General features: G+C 39.9%; 1 protein-coding gene across 2 annotated transcripts in view; it reads left to right on the top strand.

The window, feature by feature from the left end:
- Positions 1-330: 330 nt before the first annotated feature.
- CPNE8 (copine 8) overlaps positions 331-20987 on the top strand; it is a 321663-nt gene continuing 301006 nt past the window's right edge. Inside the window, exon 1 of one of the 2 annotated variants that reach the window (XM_024122759.3) lies at positions 331-1245. In XM_024122759.3, coding sequence (XP_023978527.2) covers positions 653-1245 — 593 coding nt within the window. In that variant the 5' untranslated portion in view covers positions 331-652. The remainder of the gene's footprint in view (positions 1246-20987) is intronic. The other variant, XM_024122760.3, reaches the window with a different exon arrangement.

A 20987-nucleotide genomic window follows, 5' to 3' on the forward strand; every position in this document is an offset into this window, starting at 1 on the left:
CCTGGTGGTGAGCGTCCGGGGCCCCTCAGGCGCTCGGGTGACGCTGGAGGGAAGGTGCCTGTAATAAAGGTCGCTGTAATGGAGGGGAGCGGCGGGTACCTCCCGTGGCTTTTGCAGCTTCTGCATCCTGGCACAAGTCTGGTGGCCCCAGAATCCAGTTTCCAAACACGGCGTTCACTCCGGCTCAGTTCTGCTTTTATCCGTCCAGGTTCATTCAGGTCTTGCCGGGTGGGAGTCGGAGTGAGGGAGGTCTGTTTTGTGGTTGTGATTCAGGTTTTAGAGTGTAACTTCCATGCATTTGGAAACGAGGCGGCGCAGAAGAGCCCCGAAGGTAGAAGGATTGTCACCTTTAGACCCCCATGTTCCGAAGAATTGAGGGAAGAGGGAAACCAGATGGCTTCCTTAAATCCCATATAGTTTTTTTCCCCTCCACCTTAGGTCCACCCTGCTCTCTTCTTGTTCCATATATTGATTTGTTACTTTACCACCGCATACATAAGGCTGGAGATCGTCCCCAAGTCCGTCTCATCCTCCCCAATCCTTAAGCGGCCGCGGGTGGACAGTCCGGAAGCGGGGACTCGGCTCGTCTGTCCTATGGCGTAGTGGGGGGGACCTCCGTGGACTCCAAGGGCGAGGTGAGGATCACCGCTGGATGGGAAGGGGTGGGCTTATGATGCGGGATTTAGGAACTGTCGTGGGTGTGAAGAGGCGGAGACAAAACCCTAACTGCACTCCAAACTGGGCTAAGCTTGCTGTACTAGACGGTTGGGTTCTGGGTCTGCTGCCACCCATCCCGCCAGGCTGCCCGGTGGCTCGGCAGAGCCTGACGCTCAGAGCCGGGAAAGGATCGCGGAGTGTCCTCAGCCGGGGCTGCTGCCTGCAAGGAGGGGGCAGGGAAGCTGAGAGCCCGGTGCGCCACTTGCCCGGCAGCTTCAGCTTGTGCAGGCCTGGCTTGCTGCTGCCTCGCGGCTTTGCACTGAGGTCCGCCTCTCCCCTCCCTCCCACTTCCCGCGAGCTGCCTCCGCCTTCTTCCTCTGCCTCCACCCTCAACCCCCAACCCCGACTGTCGGGAGCTGGGCTAGGAGCCTTCAGTCGGCCGGAGCTCTGGATGTGGGCGCCAGAGAAGCCCACGGCGCCTACCTCCAAGATGGACAGCCGCTACACTAGCAACGCCGGCCTCGGGGATTTAAACCAGCTGAGCGCGGCCATCCCGGCCACACGAGTGGAGGTGTCCGTGTCCTGCAGGTGAGGACGCAGCCCTCCCCCCCCCTTCCTTCTGCCCTCCCATCTACCCGGTCGGTAGCGCTTGGCAAGCGCTCAGGGTACCCCGAGGCTTTGCACGGGTGTGAAGTTGCGCAGTGAGTGGGAAATAGCCCAATTGTGGGTCTCGAGTCACCACCGGGTCGAGTGACAGAGCGGAGAGCCGCAACTAGGAGCGAGTGTGGGCTACGGGACTGAGACTTCATTTTCTTTCTGGGAAATGCTGTAAAAGTTGGCTGGGCTGTGACTCAGCGGCGGGAACCCCTGGCCGCCGCCCACTTTACAAGCCCTTTTTCACGTCGCACACCCGAGCTGTGGGGTTGGGTGATGACAGTAATCGAAGGGGACAGCATTGCCAAAAGCGCTTGTGAGCAATGCGCGCAGTGGCCCAGGACTCCCTCTGGTAGGCGTGTGCAAACCTGCTGTCTGCACGGTTGGCTCCAAACCCGGCAGCTTCCTCCCCACCCACTTCCTGGAGCCCTCCAGCCTGCTTCCCGCCCCTCGGGCTCTTTGCCTTTGGCCTTCTAGGTGGAGATTTCGGCTGCAGCCTTAACCTAAAATGTGGGAAGTCAAGACTTTTTGCCTGCAAGTGGATACATTTGAGTGTGTGTAACAACCTACACTCTGCTGTACATTTCAAACTCCTTTGCGTGACGTTCTTTGGGTCAGTTTCCTTGTAAATAAAGCAGCATAATTGCTATATTGCAGAAGATTTTGAGAAAGAGATGGACAGACTACACTAAATTTGTAATGGCAACAGAAGGAGAGAGAGAACTTGCAAATTATACTACTGACTGGAGCCCACTCCCTTGTTTGCATACTTTGATCTTCCTCAGTGGAAAGCTCTTCTCACCTGTCCACTTTTTGCTTGTTTTTAATGCCCTCAAATCCTCCCCTTCCTTTTCTTAGCAAAAAAAGGAAAAAATGATGAAGAAATCTAATAAACATGGGTAATCTTCGATGTAAATAAGCCCCAAGGCATAAACTGCTATCAACCCAGTGGTATTTAATTTTGCATTGTCACAAGACTAAGCTTGAAAGCCAAAGGAATGATTTATTAATTTTTTTTTGGTGGAAACTCAAGCACCAACATTCCCCTACCCCGAGGTATTAGGGGCTAGGTGATAGATAGCCTTATAGCTATCCCTGAAACTATATCCCATGATTGCTTGCTTCCTCTTAAGTGACCTCAGACCATAACAGTAATTCTGATAGTGGTTGCTAACATTAAGCTTTTGCCTTATTGTGGTCACTGCTTTAAATGCTGCCTGAGATTTCTGTCAATTGAACAAGTGAAACTATGGAAAATTCTTTTTAGACCTTAATTTCTGGCCTTTTTCTTTTCTCTGAAGCTAGCTTTGCGTGCTAGAGGGAGGTTATTAATGTGTACAGATAATGCACAGCCTAAAGTCCTACAATAACAGCATTTTCTAGAGTTCTTATTCTCTGCTGAACATTCTGCAAGTCTGAATGGCATGGGGCCTGTACATGGAATGAATGCAAATGTGAATTAAATCTGAATTCCCCATAAGCTCTTTAGGGGTGATGGGGAAATTTTACCTTAGCTGGTCTTTCTGCCAATAAGGTCCGTATTTAACTCCTTTTTTTTGTTTTTTTCCTCCCTTTGATGCTTGTTTGCTATGGGTGTAGTACTGGGAATCCTGAAGTCAATTGGCTTTAAGCCAGTTTCTTTCAGCTTGCTACCTCAGAACCTGGAGATCCCCTTGTTTCAGCCTTTTTTAATACCACTGATTTATGTATTGTTTTTAATTTTTAAATGTTCAAATAGAATAAAAAGTTCTGAAAGAGAACCCAAGTACTTATAGTATTTATACTGTTGATAATTGGATCTTGTAATGATAGATGGTGGTGTCTTTTGGGCTTTGGCATAAGAGACCTGGTTATGTATTGTGGCTTTGTCTTACTCGTGTTGTTGCCTTGAAGCAAGTCTTTAAGCTTTCTAATGTCTAAAATGAAGATAATTATGGTATTTATGTCATATAGAGTGTTACCAGAGTTTAATAAAATGATATCTGAAAAATACTAACATGAAGTATGACACAAAAGAAAGTGTTAAAAAATGTTACTTATTATTATGATATTAGAAATAGTATTTATTAAATAAATGCATTATATATGATTCAGCTATGGAATTCTGTAAATAGTCCTTCTCTTTTGAACTTCAATAAATTGGTTAAAGTATACAAGGATGGAGGTGGCCTTGAGAAACCTGTTACCTCTTTCTCTTTCTTCTTTGATATGTATAAAAAGCATATTTCCTGGTTGTTTGTGGGGATTTTACTTAGCAACAAGGCACAGCTGTAGGCCCCTTAGCCTTACTATGGGCAAGCAGAGCAAGGAATTACCTTGCCTTTTCATATTGAAGACTTCTTATGATTTGCTGACAACCCTTTTGATAACCTTTCACTGTGTCCAATCTAAGACTTTGTAAAAGTTTTATGATGTTTGCGTCTTCATTTTGAGGGAGGTGAGAAAATCAGCAATTGAAGCTTGAAGCTAAACACAATTCATGGAAATCATTTCGTCTATTCACTTATGGAAGTGTTTGAGTGTCTTATGTGTTTAGCCCTATGCCATGCTCCATGAGAAATGCAAGAGAAGTTTGCTGAAACGTAAAATCTGGTTGGGAGATAAATATAATATTAGATTATATAACACACAATAACATATGACTAAATCCAAAGATGAGGTTCATGCACAGGTAGGGAGGAGATCATTGTGGAACAGAGTACCTGGAATATGCTGCAAAGAAGAGATGGGGCTTGAGTGGAGACAAGACAGATTGGCATGGTTGGTATGAGAGAAAGGGCAGTATATGTGGAGTTTCTGTAGTAGCTACAAAGTTGGTGTGTTAGAGTGACAAGTACACTTTTCTAGCTATATTTATGTAGAGATAAGCTCCTACTCTTTGACCTAAGCTTCTACTCATTATTTAGCTCTTATTGCATTCATTTTAAAAATTATGTTAATTTTTTAACATTTAAGATTTTTAAGTTATTGGGTTACCTAATTAGTGTCTATAGCTGAAATGATACAACCTTAGAAACATAAAGTAACATTTATAACATTCCTGTTTTATTCTGAAGACAGATTAATATAGAATAATGTTAAAACCAATGGGAAAAATAATATGCAGTAATTAACTGTTTTCCCTGGGACCTTGGTTTGTTGCACTATTTCTCACACACTGTTTTGATGATTTTTGTCATTTTCTCTGATTGAGAAATTAGCTTATAAAGTATAAAAGCAGGGAGGGCAGACTATATTTCTAGATTTTGTAGGTTAGGTATCACATGTAAATCCTTTCAAAGCAATAATCCTGTAATGGTGATAAAACTAATTTTAAAATCTAGTGTGGAAGGAAGAATACAAAGTGGAAAAGTAATTCCTACTTTGTACTAGGAATTCTAAAAAGCACTTCCTGACCTGGCCATAACTGTCTTGCCTAATCTCCCACCACTCCTCACATGAAATCTGTGACTGAACATAGTCTAACGAATATGTGCTTACTATATGCGAAAACTGGGGCCAGGTAAATGTGGCTACAGAACACTAATAAGAGGTACAGTCCCAAAGCATGTGCTGTTGTCCTATTGGGCCAAACTCTTTGCCTATGTGGCTCTACGCATGCTGTTCTCTGCCATGAACGTCCCTTCCTCTCTTCCCCTTCTTTTCTTGATTAGCTTGTTCTCCTTCTTCAAGGCTCAGATCAAACATCATTTTCTCTCATGACCCCTCTTCCAAGCTGGATTTTGCTGTATTCTCAAAGCAGCTGGTATGTACCAATATTATAGTTATAATTCTTGGTCTCTGTAGTCTCCTTGAGGACAAGTTTTGTCTCTTTCGTATCTACACATTCTGAACTTGGCATAGAATAAGTAGTCAGTAAATGCTGGATGATGTAATTCTCTGAATGAATCATCTGTCATGGGGAGAGGGGTTTGCCTGTTAAAATACAAACCCCTAGGCCCCACACCAGATCTACTGAATGAAAATCTCTGGACTAAGGTCCAGGAATCTGTACTTTTAACAAGTTTTCCATGTGCTGGTTATATACATTAAATTAAAAGAAAGATATTGATGGCATGAACAAATCTATAAATAAATCAACTCTGAACCTAGTGTGTGAGTGGTAGTCAGAAATTTCTGTTTGCCTTGGATAGGGCCATTGGTGATTCATTCTCAACTTGCTGACAAGGTGTTTTTAGGCTCTCCTGGCACTGCTGACTTCTCAGACACCTCATATTACACAAGGCTTATGAATTGTCTTTTGGAAATTTTGTACCAGGCTTTTTTTTTTTTTTACCATTTCCCTATACACTAAATATTTTAATTTATTTGTTTGATGAGCTAATGACTCTGACTGTAGTTACTTGGTTTGGATTAACAGTACCTGCCTCAGTAAGGCGCTAGGAGTATACTTTTCAATGGCATGCTGGAACTGGCTTAAATGGGATTGAAATAGGAATTCGTGTGCCAGTGGTTAAATACAGAGATTTTTAAAAATTTAAGTTATGTAAGTCTAAAATTAAATTATATCAAAGAAAAAGTTAAGACATACTCAAAAATTATTACTTCCTAATTATTTTAGTATCCATATTTTATTATTATCTAGATTTTTTACTATCATCTATGCTCTGTTTCTTAAATCTGTGGGTTGAAAATATTATGCAGTTATGTGCTACTGCTCATCTTATCTCAATCCATGTTCAGTGACATCACATTTGGTAGCTTGAAATTGACTGTGGTGGGAATATTTATATCATGGAAAGTGGCAAACACTACAAATCAGGGTTTGATATATTGTTTTGATGTTGTCTATGCTTAAGACATTCTGTGGGAATCAATTGGGTCTATAGAATTTACAATAAAAGTATTATTTGTATATATTTTATTATTTGTATATATTTTATTATTTGTAAATTGCTCAGCTACACATACTTTATATCAGTACAATTTATAATAAATTATGTACATACAACACACGCATACATTCAGGTTTTTTGGGGGAAATGTGTTCTTAAACATACTTGCACATCGCTGTTTATAGGCCTTTTTTAAAAGATAAAGCATGTACAAAGGAAAATTACTGCTGCTGTCAGGTTGTCACTATTAGAAATGGTAGTGTCAAGTTCGGCTCAGTCTCTGGTTTTACTTTTTTACTATAATAAGTGGGGTTGTGTGATCTTTTATAATCCATGAAAGGTTTTGGCAGCCTGCAAGTGTATTGTGAATGAAACAAGAAGATGAATGAAATTTTGTATACTTTTTCTTCTCTTCTTTTCATGTAGTACTTTCCACATCTTTATTCTTCTTTTACTTTGAAGATTTTTTTCGTTTTTCCATCCACTAGTGGGATGTACTTTGCAAATTTATGTGTTACAGTTCCAACTCATTTAGTGCTTAATTGAGCACTGGGGAAAGCAAATTCAATTCCAAGAGACAGAATCTGATTGGTCCAGTGGGAAGTGATCCAGTTTGAAACAGAGACTGATGCTGTTCTGAATATCTATGGTGAAAGAGAATCAAAGTGTTCAAACACAATTGGTGGCTCCACTCCAGTCCACATTGGTTTATCTCTTAGACACACTTTACCCTTCTTTTGTCAGACAAAATGTTCGATATTAGCCTGTAAATAGGTTTTCAAGTGATACTGATGAATTATAAAGTTACTATAAGCTAGGGAAATTAGACTACGTGTTATCCTGTTAATGAGCCTTGTGATAGGCATGGCCATAACAGCCTATTCTCTGGCTCTGCAGTTCCTGAGGTCCTGTGGTTCAGAATTGTATTCACCCAATAGTGCTTTTTTGGGGTCTGTCTTAACCCCACAGTTTCAGAGAAATTTGTCCTAGGGGCATTTTTGGACAGTACTTTTAAAGTCTCAATGTGGGAGTTGCCCAGGTATGTCTTAGCAGAGAAGAGCTTTACTCATGTTGTTCTATCAATAGTTTGGTATGCCCTGCATTTTTTTTTTTTTTTTTAGCATTTGGGGATTTTATTATTTGTAAATTGCTCAGCTACACATACTTTATATCAGTACAATTTATAATAAATTATGTACATACAACACACGCATACATTCAGGTTTTTTGGGGGAAATGTGTTCTTAAACATACTTGCACATCGCTGTTTATAGGCCTTTTTTAAAAGATAAAGCATGTACAAAGGAAAATTACTGCTGCTGTCAGGTTGTCACTATTAGAAATGGTAGTGTCAAGTTCGGCTCAGTCTCTGGTTTTACTTTTTTACTATAATAAGTGGGGTTGTGTGATCTTTTATAATCCATGAAAGGTTTTGGCAGCCTGCAAGTGTATTGTGAATGAAACAAGAAGATGAATGAAATTTTGTATACTTTTTCTTCTCTTCTTTTCATGTAGTACTTTCCACATCTTTATTCTTCTTTTACTTTGAAGATTTTTTTCGTTTTTCCATCCACTAGTGGGATGTACTTTGCAAATTTATGTGTTACAGTTCCAACTCATTTAGTGCTTAATTGAGCACTGGGGAAAGCAAATTCAATTCCAAGAGACAGAATCTGATTGGTCCAGTGGGAAGTGATCCAGTTTGAAACAGAGACTGATGCTGTTCTGAATATCTATGGTGAAAGAGAATCAAAGTGTTCAAACACAATTGGTGGCTCCACTCCAGTCCACATTGGTTTATCTCTTAGACACACTTTACCCTTCTTTTGTCAGACAAAATGTTCGATATTAGCCTGTAAATAGGTTTTCAAGTGATACTGATGAATTATAAAGTTACTATAAGCTAGGGAAATTAGACTACGTGTTATCCTGTTAATGAGCCTTGTGATAGGCATGGCCATAACAGCCTATTCTCTGGCTCTGCAGTTCCTGAGGTCCTGTGGTTCAGAATTGTATTCACCCAATAGTGCTTTTTTGGGGTCTGTCTTAACCCCACAGTTTCAGAGAAATTTGTCCTAGGGGCATTTTTGGACAGTACTTTTAAAGTCTCAATGTGGGAGTTGCCCAGGTATGTCTTAGCAGAGAAGAGCTTTACTTATGTTGTTGTTCTATCAATAGTTTGGTATGCCCTGCATTTTTTTTTTTTTTTTTTAGCATTTGGGGTGTTTAAAACAGCCTTGTAATGTGGAGATTGTGAGTCTAGAAGCAATTCACAAAGCAGGGCCCCATAGGAGAGGATGCTAAAGCTTTGCTCTTTTAGGTGTGCTGTTTGTGGCATAATAGAAGCCTGAATTCCCTATTTGATTTTACTCAAGGCAGAGAAGAAAAACAATCCATCTCAAAGGGGTTTTATTCATTTGTTAGCCTGTTTTATAATAATAACACTTGCTTATTTGAGCCAGTTTGCTTAGCCTTGAGGAGCATGGGTGTGGAAGTAGACCAGTTCTAACATTTGCTAGCTATGAAACCTTGGAAAGTTACTTAATCTCTCTGTTCCTCAATTTCTTCATTTGTAGAGTTGGTATAACAATAGCCCCTACCTCTTATTTTGTTTTGAGGGTTACATAAGCTAATACATTTACATGAGTTAAAACACTGCTTGTCACATTAATTAAGCACTCAGTAATTACAAATAGATATAAGCACAAAATAAAAATCACCCACTATGTCATCAAACTATATGCCTTCAGTTCATTTCTTTCTGTTGGGAGGCGGAGATATTGAATAATATTCTCCGAACTGAGAAAGAACTTTGAGACTGAAAAATGAAGCAGACAACTCCATAAAGTGCAATTATAAAGTTTATTGTGGGTAACTTACATACAGGTAGGAAAGATCAGGCAAACAGAAGATCCAGAGGCATTCACAGCTGTGCTTTGTACTGCCAAAAGGGGTACGCGGGATTTAAAGGTACCAAAGTTAAAAACAGAATCTGACTACCAAGTGAGAAGCACATCCACACAGACTGGAACCAGGGGCACCCACCCCACTTCTGGGTCTCATGACCATTAACCATCTACCTCAGCAAAAGGCCCTCTTCCAGCTTTCATTTTAGATGAAGACAAGGGTAAAAGTTGATAGGGAACTCATCTGGCTTGGGCCCATTCCTTTGTGAGCTAGGCTAAAGCTCAGTCATCTGGAAAGGACTGCAGGCCTAAGATACAGCTGACAAGATGGAGCCAGTATGGTTCAGCTCCACGCTCCACCCCTGACATCTATATGGCCTGCACGATCTTATCCACCATTCTTCCAAGAATACCCTAGAGCCAGATATTGGGAGTTTACATGCTGTCCCCACCCATTGTCCCCATGATGTAAGGTTGAAAGGCAGAATACCTCTGGCATTACTTCAGAGCTAGACATTGGCAGCAATCTGCATACCCAGAAGTCAGAGTGGTTGTGGATGTCAGCACAGATGGTAGCCTAGGACAAGAATGCATTAGTGGAGGTAGGTGGCACCAATCTTAGAAGGAAAAGGCTAAGGATGATAAGTGTTTTAAAGGTACCAAGAAGGACAAATCTTCATTCAGAAACAACACTGTAGCAGTTTGGTCTCCATGTGCCAGGATCACCCTAGGCTTTGACACTTTTCCAATAGGACAATACCAGACATTTTGTGCCTTTACGTCAGAACTGGGCAGGGAGATATCATATGTGGGGGCTTCAGTAGGGGCTCATAAAAGAAGCCCTACTTCAGTCCCCCATTTGATTTCTATGGGGGAGATCACCTTGGTTATGCCTGGGCCTTCACTTAGATAGAAAGATTGAGGAAATACTATGCCAGAGCCTAGCCCTTACCCCCAAGGTATAAGGATGCCAAGCCACCTGGGAGGGGTATACCATTTGTCTCCAATCTAAGATAGTCTCCCCAGCTAGGAGGTTCTGTGGCACTCTTAGGATAAGACCCACATCCCATCAGATGGGTCTTAGTCCTCCTTCTAACACTTGTACCTTTAAGGCCCTGGTTGGCAGAGCAGGCACAGTCAATCTCTCATAAGCAGACATGTGGCCTGCTGTGGGTTCAGTGTTTAACAGCCAGATGGCTTCTAATAGTGGTGGAGAACATCCTCTTAAAGACCTGTCTGGAGAAAGCTTCTTCAATGTCTCTTTCAGTAACCTGTTCATTCTTTCTACCAGCCCTGTGGCTGTTGGGTTGTATGGCAGATGGAAGGTCCATAAAATCTCCTGGGCTTCAGTCCATTCTTTTACATCACGTCAAGTGATATGGGTCCCTTGGTTGCTGTCTGTGTGAATGGGGACCCAGTACATACTTTCCAAGTTGGTCAAGCCCCTAATAGTGACTGTTCGATTTGCCCTCTTACTGGGAAAGGCTTGTATCAGTCAGGTACCTGTGTCCACACAGGTCAGTGTGTACTTGTGTCCTTCTGATAAGGGCAGGGGGCTGATATAGTCCACTTACCACCTGGTCACCGAGCTAGTGCTTGTCCGATGTGACCAGGAGTATGTCTCAGGGGTCGTTGCCACAGGCTACAGTGGGGGCAGTCCCTATCAACTGCCTGCCAGTCAGTGTATTTGATGGAGAGGTATAACCTCTTGGCTATCTCCCAGTTGGTTGGGGCCTCAGTGTCTGTCCCGGTTTTCAGTGAAGCCACTTTGCCACGTCCGAGGGAGTCTGTAACTCTTCCAGGAGGAAAGCTCCCTCCTTGGCTAGGATGTCTGCTTTGTGGTTCTCAGGCAGTGTAGTTGGAGAATGTGCAGAGACGTGCCTTACCTTGATGGCAGCACTGGGTTGTATGCACACATCCCAGATGTCCCTCTGTAGGTCAGCTCCCCACAGGTGCCATCCCAAGATAGTTCAGCTTTCCTGATGACATTGTGTCATCCACATGGTCAGTCCTTTTCACACAGCCCACTTGTCTGTGGCTATATAGAGGGGCGTAGATTGATGAGTGATCTCAAGCTATACTGCCCCCAGTTCAGCCTGCTGACTGCTGTGCTTAGTGCCTTCTTCAAACCAAATGACATTGAAATCCAGGCGAACTGCTGAAGTGGGCCAAGTGGGGGTATTGCCTTGACTGCTGCCATTGGTGAACCATGTCTCAGGAGGAGTGGTCCCGATTCCCTCTTTGACTTGGCTGAGAGGGGGAGTGATGGGTGGTATCTGAGGGGCCATGTCTAGGTTCACATAAGACACTGGCCCAAGGAGAGCATGTAATTTCTCGGACAGCAGGCTTGAATTGTACACATTACCTTGTTGAAGGTATGGGTGCCACTTTTGCAGTGTGCTTACTTGGGCACAGGCACTTTTTGGTTTAAAGAGCATGTTCTTAACCCATTCACTTACTGGGAGGGAAGTTTGAACAGACACTGGTAAGTCCATGGTGAGGCCTTCTGTTTTTGCTGCAGGGCCAGGTAGACTACAAGGAGCTGTTTTTCAGTAGGGCTGTACCTCACTTGCGGTCCCTTCTACAACTGAGACTAAAATCCTAGTGGGATGCATTTCCTTTCCTGCCTTTGCCACAGGCCCTAGCCAGGACCTTTCAGGTGTGAGTCAACATATAATTCACACAGGCAGCGTCCCACATAAGTACTCCCAGCGCCTGAACCTGTTTTACTACAATTTCAGCCTTTTCAAAAGCTTCCTGAAGGTGGATGTCCTAGTCCCATTTTTGTCCCTTTCTAACCAGAGAGTACTATAGGGGCCGTATTATTTGTGCCGAATACGGTATGAAAGGATGACAATAATCTAGTGACCACAGAAAGGATTGTAATTCCTTGACTGACTGGCATGGCCAAGGCTTGGATTTTATCGATAACCAAGTCCGTGGTAAGTTTTGTCTTACCTGACCAGATAACTCCCCGAAACTTTACTGACTGCCCAGGTCCCTGGATCTTGTCAGTGTTTATTACTTTCTATCCTCAGTTCTGTAAATGTGTCTGTAAAGAGGCAGCAGTTCGGGGCACGAGTGACAAGGCATCAGAGGTCAAACATAATGTCATCAGTCTAATGAAATAATTCCAGCTCAGGGTGGGACTTTCACCAGATTTCTAGGTCTTGAGAGACTAAACTATGACAAATGGCAGGACTGTAAATAACCTTGAGGCAAGACCTGAAAGGTCCATTGCCTCCCATCCCAGTTGAAAGCAAATTGATCTTGAGAGCTAGCACACAAAAGAATGTTGTAAAAGAGGTTACAGAGGTCAAGCACACAATAGAAAGTTTTCAGTGCAGAAGAAAGATGTTCTAAAATAGTAGCAATATTGGAGACCTCCACATGGATGGGAGGAACCACCTTATTTAATGCTCTTTAGTCAACAGTCCCTTTAGGCCATTTTACTGGCTGCAATGGGCTATTTTAGGGGCTATGCGTGGATCTAACGACTCCCACATTTTCTAGTTCTTTAACTGTAGTAGTAATTTCTTCACAGCCCCCAGGCAGCCTATAACTCTTTGACATTAACAATCTGGCAGGGTAAATGGACAAGGGTTCACTTTACATGGCCAACCAACGTGGGTTTCACCACTCTGATGCGAAGGCAGAACTCTCCAGTAGTGGTGGTCAAATCTAGGTCTTGTGAAACATCAACACCTCGTATATATTCTGGTATGTGGTCAATGTATATGAGGGACAGGCAGGGGGCAAACAGCCAATTTGGAGATATAAGCTGGTTTGTTTTACTTGAATAGTTTGGCCCCTGTATCTGTTTATAGCCCGTATTCTCCTCCAAATTTAAAAGAGTTGTCATGCAGTAAGGTGTACTCAGCTGTGGTATCTACCAGTGCTAAGACCGTTTGTTCGTGCAGGTCCAATAAATCATCAATTCCTCTTGCGGCTTCCAGTCACCTCCCACAACACAAAGTAGAGGGCAATGTTGTCCCAACCCCTCGTTCTCTGCATGTAGGGGATCTATCCTGGCATTCTACTTCTAGTGATGGGACACTGGGACCCATTGCCACATGTTTATGGTCAGTAGGCAGAGGAGTGAACTGTCTTGTTAGGGCTTTCCACAAAGATAACAGGACTTAATTAGGTTGCTTATCAATGTGTTCCTTTGGAGTCCTTGCTACTCCTATATCCTGCCAAAGTTGTTTGCATGTCAACTGTGTTGGTCCTTTCTCTGTTTTTTCTCCATCCTTTCTTTGTTTCACCTTTATTTCTTTATTTTTGTTTGCCTTTCTGTTTCCTTGGTGGTGGACTCTTTCTGTTTCACTGAAATCTGCTATAATTGCAAATACCAGAGCTATTGCTTTACTGACCATAGGTGCCAGAACTGATATTAAGGTGCCATACCAAGCTCCAGGAGCAAGACTGTAAGAAGCAATCCTTCATACCCGCGGTAAATATTTCTTCACGGGTTGCCTGAGTCTTTGTTTGAATGAGTGGATGAATCCTTATGTCATCTTTCTCTTCAACAATTATATCTTCCTACTCAGAGGAATCATTACACCTGGGATCCTACCATTTGGGATTCCAGTCTTCCCGTGAGATGATGGTATTCACTTTGTTGGTGAATACAGGTGCCGCCTTTGCATTTTAGCCACTTTAGGCATTTTAGCTTGACCTCCAGGTGTTCTTGTTGTTGTAACTTTTTGGCTAGTAGATCCTAACTAGAGGAACAAGCCACTTGTAGATCTTATTCTAATGCCAGGGCCTCTTTAGATTTTTCTGGTTCCTACCTGAGTTGGAGCTCGTTTTCTGTATCAGTCACAGGGCCCAATGCAGAGGCCATAGCATACCTATTTTCCCACCTTAGTTTCTTTTTCCCTATTGTTTCGGTTAGAATGTCCAGCAACCCTTTTGGTGTTTTCTGGGTGTCCCCAAACTCACGTGCCTGCCTGAAGCATTCCAAACTTGGCTAGATTTCCCCACATGGAGGAAGCTGGCCATCCTGGAATTTCTACCACTGACAATGGGCTTTCCCCCAACACAGTTCCTTTACCCATGCCTGTTTCATTTTCTGTCTTCTGGCTGGCTTGCCAATTGTTGGGAGGCAGAGGTATTGAATAATATCCTCCAAAATGAGAAGGAGCTTTGAGGCCAAAAAACAAAGTAGGCAACTCCATAAAGTGCAGTGGATGGAAGGGAAGGGAGTAGGCCTGGGAGCTTAAGAAGGAGCTGACAAAATGGAGCCAGTGTGGTTCAGCCACATACTCTCATGTATAACATCACATTTATACTCTCTCTGTCCCTCTGTGTGTGTTCTTGTGTGTGTGTGTAAGTTCACACACATTGTATAATGGGATCATACTATATATTCTATACAATTTATCTTCTGCACTTTTCTAGTAATATTATATCATGAAGATGTCATTAGTTTTTGCAAATATAACCTTCCATGTCTCTGCTGTAGTCCATTATTTGGGTATACTATATTTATTTAACTTATCTCTTATTTTCCAAAATTTATTTCAATAAGTTACTGTTCATCTGCTTCATGTGAGCATTCTTATTTGCAAACACTTGAGTACACCTGTGATTCTTTTTTTCCTGGGAATAGTTTTCTAGAGCTGAAGTTATTGATAAGCTATCTTCTCAAGGAGATTTTAATAGCTTGTTTTGGTTACGTCCCCCTATTCCTCTTTAAATAAGCAGAGTCAAGTATAAACTTCTGGCTGCACCTTTCTACATACTTTCATTCCCATGAGTAAGTTGTATTTAAAGATTAATGAGAATTTGGGGCAGCAGAGTATACCAGCAAGAAAACGGAATTGAGTCAGGTGTCTTTAAATCCCATTTTTATCCCTTTTTGTAATGGTATTTTTGGTAACTTATTTCAACTTTTGGAATCTCATTTCCTAATCAGTACAATGGAAATGACTTAAAAACCAAATTTATAGGATTATTGGGGAAGTAAATGCTATAAAATACCCAGCACCATGCCTGTCACAAAAAAGGAGTTAATAACTGTTAGTCTTATCTCAGTTTATTATCAGTATATTGCCATGTGGCACAGAAGCAATATAGAAGAGAAGGGTCTTTGTATTCTAATACTTTGGGATAATTACAATCAATTTGGGAAGTCATAGAAACATGAAATGCAAAGTTGCAGTTACAGAGGGGAATGTTAAAGACCATACATTGTAGTCCAGGCAAATACCTGGAGGAGATATAGAATAAAATAATGGTCATAAGAGTGTAGATTTGGAAATGCATACTCATGTTCTACAGATTTTACCCCACAGCTCCTCCACTGGAACACACATAATCAGACATGTGGACCTAATAGGATTTGACAAATAAGAGGTAGTGTTTAACAACAAAGTTTCAGAATTAAAGCACATTCTAGCATCTGACCAGTAAGATCAATGGGCTGATGTTTATTTAGAGAGGGCTTTTGTGTCAGACATGTGATAAAACAGATATCTAAGTAGATGACAACACAGGCTGAAAATGGGTAAGCACTTAATGCCAGTGATAAAATGAGGTATATTTAAAAGCTGCCTTTCCTCAATGGCCAGTGTTCACTGCCTGTCATACAATACCTTAATACTTTCAAACTTGTGACAACCGTTAATGTTAATGCCTCTTCAGCCAGGGTCATTAACTATCGGGCCTTCTTTTTCAAGTTGTGAGACATTTTGTCAAGTTTAGTCTGTAAAGAATAATACTCCAAGCTTTCTGAGGGAATTATCAGATAATTTCCTGAAACTCTGAAGATACAAAATATCATTGAATAGTCCCTGGGTAATATTTCTACTTATTAGACAGTAAAGCTATTCAAATATAAGCTGTACTAATGAGTCCAAGAAACATGAAAGCTTTGGACATTTACATCACAGTGTCCAAATCTAAATCTATGTGAGACAATGTGTAGAGCACTTAACATATGCTAATTTGCTCAATCCTTACAACAGTTATGTAAAACAGGTAATATTATGTCCTATTTTACAGGTGAAGAGATTGAAGTTCAGAGAGTGTTCAAGTAATTTGGCCTAAATTGCACATCTGGGGCAGTGGGGGTGGGGTGGCAAGGTATGTATGGAGATCCTGCTCTATACATATTTAATTCTTAGGTGTATGCTTCTGACCACTAGCCATATTCCGTCACTCTTCCGTAAGTTCTTGGTTTTTTTTTAGAGTTTTATACTATTTTTTAAAAATTGAAGTACAGTTGATTTACAATGTTTTGTTAGTTTCAGGTATACAGCAAAGTGATTCAGTTATACATATATATATATATATATATATTCTTTTTCAGATTGTTTTCCGTGATAGGTTATTATAAGGAATTAGGTATAGTTCCCTGTGCTGTACACTAGGTCCTTGTTGTTTATCTGTTTTATATATAGTAGTGTGTATGTGTTAATCCCAAACTGCTAATTTATCTCCCCCGCTTCCCCTTTGGTGCCCATAAGTTTGCTTTCTATGTCTGAGACTCTATTTCTGCTTTTTAAGTAAGTTCATTAGTATCATATTTTTTATATTCCATGTATAAGTGATATATAATATTTGTCTTTGAGTTACTTCACTTAGTATGATAGTCTCTTGGTCCATCCATGTTGCTGCAAATGGCAATATTTGATACATTCTTATAGCTGAGTAATATTCCACTGTATATATATATATATACAACATCTTCTTTATCCATTCAGTTGTTGACAGGCATTTAAGTTGCTTCCATGTCTAGGCTATTGTATCAATAGATAGTGCTGCTATGAACATTTGGGTGCATGTATCTTTTTGAATTAGATTTTTCGTCTTTTCCTGATATATGCTCAGGAGTGGGAATGCTGGATCATATGGTAACTCTATTTTTAGTTTTTTGAGGAATTTTCATATTGTACTCCATACTGGCTGTACCAGTTTACATTCCCATCAACAGTGCAGAAGAGTTCCCTTTTCTCCACACCCTCTCCAGGATTTATTATTTGTAGACTTTTTGATGGCCATTCTGACCAGTGTGAGGTGATACCTCATTGTGGTTTTGATGTGCATTTCTCTAATGATTAGAGATGTTGAGCATCTTTTCATGTAGCTGTTGGCCATCTGTATGTCTACTTTAGAGAAATGTCTATTAAGGGTTTCTGACCCTTTCTTGATTGTTCCTTTTTTTTAAAAAAAATATTGAGCTGTATGAACTGTTTATATATTTTAGAAATTACGCCCTTGTCCGTAGCATTGTTTGCAAATATTTTCTCCCATTCCATATGTTCTTTTCATTTTGTTTATGCTTTCCTTTGCTGTGCAAAGGCTTTAAAATTTAATTAGGTTTGATTTGTTCATTTTGCTTTGTTTCCATTACTCTAGGAGATGGTTTTTTAAAAAATATTGCTACCATTTATGTCAAAAAGTGTTCTGCCTGTTTTCCTCTTGGAGTTGTATAGTATCCGGTCTTACATTTAGATCTTTAATCCATTTTGAGTTTATTTTTGTATATGGTGTTAGAAAATGTTCTAATTTATTTCTTTTACATGTAGGTGTTGAATTTTCACAGCACCATTTATTGAAGAGACTGTCTTTTCTCCATTGTACATTCTTGCCTCCTTTGTCACTGATTAATTGACCGTGGGTTTGTGGGCTTATTTCTGGGCTTTCTATCCTGTTCCATTGATCTATATTTCTGTTTTTGCATCAGTACCATACTGTTTTGATTACTACAGCTTTGTAGTATAGTCTGACGTCAGGGAGCCTGATTCCTCCTTCTCCATTTTGTTTTCTCAAAATTGTTTCGACTACTCAGAGTCCTTTCTGTTTCCATACAAATCTTAATTTTTTTTGTTCTAATTCTGTGAAAAATGCCATTGGTATTTTGACAGGGATTGCATTGAGTCTGTAGATTGCCTTGGGTAGTATGGTCATTTTAGCTATATTGATGCTTCCAATCCAAGAACCTGGTTTATCTGTCCATTTGTTTTGTTGTCTTCAGTATCTTTCATCAGCATCTTATAGTTTTTGGAGTACAGGTCATTTGCCTCCTTAGATAGGTTTTTCCTAGGTATTTTATTCTTCTTGATGCAATGGTAAATGGGATTGTTTCCTTAATTTCTCTTTCTGATATTTTGTTGTTAGTATATAGAAATGCAACAGATTTCTGTATATTAATTTTGTATCCTGCAACTTTACTGAATTTATTGATGAACTCAGTTTTCTGGTGGCATCTTTAGTATTTTCTATGTATAGTATCATGTCATCTGCAAACAGTGACAGGTTTACTTCTTCCTTTCCAATTTGGATTCATTTTATTTGTTTTTCTTGTCTGATTGCTGTGGCTAGGACTTCCACAACTATGTTGAGTAAATGAGGTGAATAAAAGTTTTCTTGTCTTGTTCCTGATCTTAGAGGGAATGCTTTCAGCTTTTCACCATTGAGTATGATGTTAGCTGTGGGTTTTTCATATATGGGCTTTATTATGTTGACATGTGTTTTTTCTATTCCCACATTCTGGAGAGTTTTTTATCATAAATTGATATTCAATTTTATGAAAACCTTTTTCTGCATCTATTGAGATGATCATATGGTTTTTATTCAGTGTTAATGGGCTGTATCACATTGATTGATTTGTGGATATTGTAAAATCCTTGCATCTCTGGGATAAATCCCATTGATAACGGTGTATAATACTTTTAATGTATTGTTGGAGTTGGTTTGCTAATATTTGGCTGAGGATTTTTGCATCAATGTTCACAGTGATATTAATCTGTAAATTTCTTCTTTTGTGATATCTTTGTCTGGGTTTTGCATCAATGTGATGGTGGCCTTCTTGAGTGAGTTCTCAAGTATTCCTTTCTCTGCATTTTTTGGGAATTGTTTGAGAAAGATAGGTTGTAAGTATTTTCTAAATGTTTGGTAGAATTCGTCTGTGAAGTCATCTGGTCCTGGACTATTGTTTGTTGGGAGTATTTTAATTACTGATTCAGTTTCAGCACTGGTAATTGGTCTGCTCATATTTTCTATTTCTTCCTGCTTCAGTGTTGGGAGATTGTACATTTCTAAGAATTTGTCCATTTCTTCTAGGTTGTCCATTTTATTGTTATAGTTGCTAATAGTAGTCTCTTATGACTTTTTGTATTTCTGTGGTGTTGGTTATAACTTCTTTTTCATTTCTGATTTTAATGATTTGGACACTCTCCCTTTTTTTTTTCTTGATGGGTCTGGCTGAAGGTTTATTGATTTTGTTTATCTTTTCAGAGAACCAGCTTTTAGTTTCATTGATCTTTTCTATTTTTTTAAAATCTCTAGTTCATTTATTTCCGCTCTGAGCTTTATGTTTTCTTCCCTTCTACTATGTTTTTTTTCTCTAGTTGCTTTAGGTGTAAGGTTAGGTTGTTTATTGGAGATTTTTCTTGCTTCCTGAGGTAAGATTGGATTGCTGTAAACTTTCCTCTTAGAATTGCTTTTGCTACGTCCCATGTGTTTTGGATTGTTGTGTTTTCGTTGTCATTTGTCTCTAGGTATTTTTTGATTTCATCTCTGATTTCTTTAGCGATCCATTGGTTGTTTAGTAGCATAATGTTTATCGTCCAAGTGTTTGTGTTTTTTTGCATTTTTTTTCTTGTACCTGATTTTTAGTCTCATACTATAATGGTCAGTAAAGATGCTTCACATGATTTCAATTTAAATTTACCATGGCTTGTTTTGTGGCCTAGCATATGATCTATGCTGGAGAGTGTTCCATGTGCACTTGAAAAAAATGTATATTTTGCTGCTTTCAGAGGTAATAGTCTATAAATATCAATTAAGTCCATTTCATCTAATATGTCATTTAAGGCCTGTTTCCTTATTGATTTTTCTGTCTGGATGATTTGTCCATTAATGTAAGTGGGCTGTTAAAGTCTGCTACTATTACTGTGTTACTGTCAATTTCTCCTTTTATGTCTGTTAACATTTTCCTTATATATTGAAGTGTTCCTGTGTTGGGTGCATATATATTTACAATTGTTATATCTTCTTCTTGGATTGAATCCTTGGTCATTATGTAGTGTCCTTCTTTGTCTCTTGTAACAATCTTTATTTTACTTTGTCTGATACAAGTATTGCTACTCTAGCTTTCTTTTAATTTCCATTTGTATGGAATATCTTTTGCCATCTCCTCACTTTTAGTCTGCATGTGTTTCTAGATCTGAAGTGAGTTTCTTGTAGGCAGCAAATATATGTGTCTTGCTTTTGTGTCAGTTCAGCCAGTCTATGTCATTTGGTTGGAGCATTTAGTCCGTTTACATTTAAGGCAATTATCGATATGTATGTTCTTATTGGCATTTTGTTAGTTGTTTTGGATTTGTCTTTGTTGGTCATTTTTCTTTTGTTTTCTTGTCTTGTGATATGATGACTATATTCAGTGTTATGTTTAGAATCCTTTTTCTTTTTTGTGTGTATGTTTATTATAGATATTTGATTTGACGTTACCTTGAGGTTTTCATATAGAGTCTATATATAAACGAGATTGTTTTAAGTTGCTCATCTCTTTCAAATGCATTTTATTTATTTTTGCATATAGGTATTTTATTTATTTATTTATTTTACACGGCAGGTTTTTATTAGTTACCTATTTTATACATTTTAGTGTATATATGTCAATCCCGATCTCCCAATTCATCCCATCCCCCCCACCACTTACCCCCTTGGTGTCCATACGTTTATTCTCTACATCTGTGTCTCTACTTCTGCCTTGCAAACTGGTTCAACTGTACCATTTTTCGAGATTCCACATATATGTGTTAATATATGATATTTGTTTTTCTTATTCTGACTTACTTCACTCTGTATGACAGTCTCTAGGTCCATCCAAATCTCTATAAATGACCCAATTTCGTTCCTTTTTATGGCTGAGTAATATTCCATTGTATATATGTACCACATCTTCTTTATCCATTTGTTTGTT

This window comes from Physeter macrocephalus, chromosome 6, assembly GCF_002837175.3.
Source record: "Physeter macrocephalus isolate SW-GA chromosome 6, ASM283717v5, whole genome shotgun sequence".
Lineage (NCBI taxonomy): Eukaryota > Metazoa > Chordata > Mammalia > Artiodactyla > Physeteridae > Physeter > Physeter macrocephalus.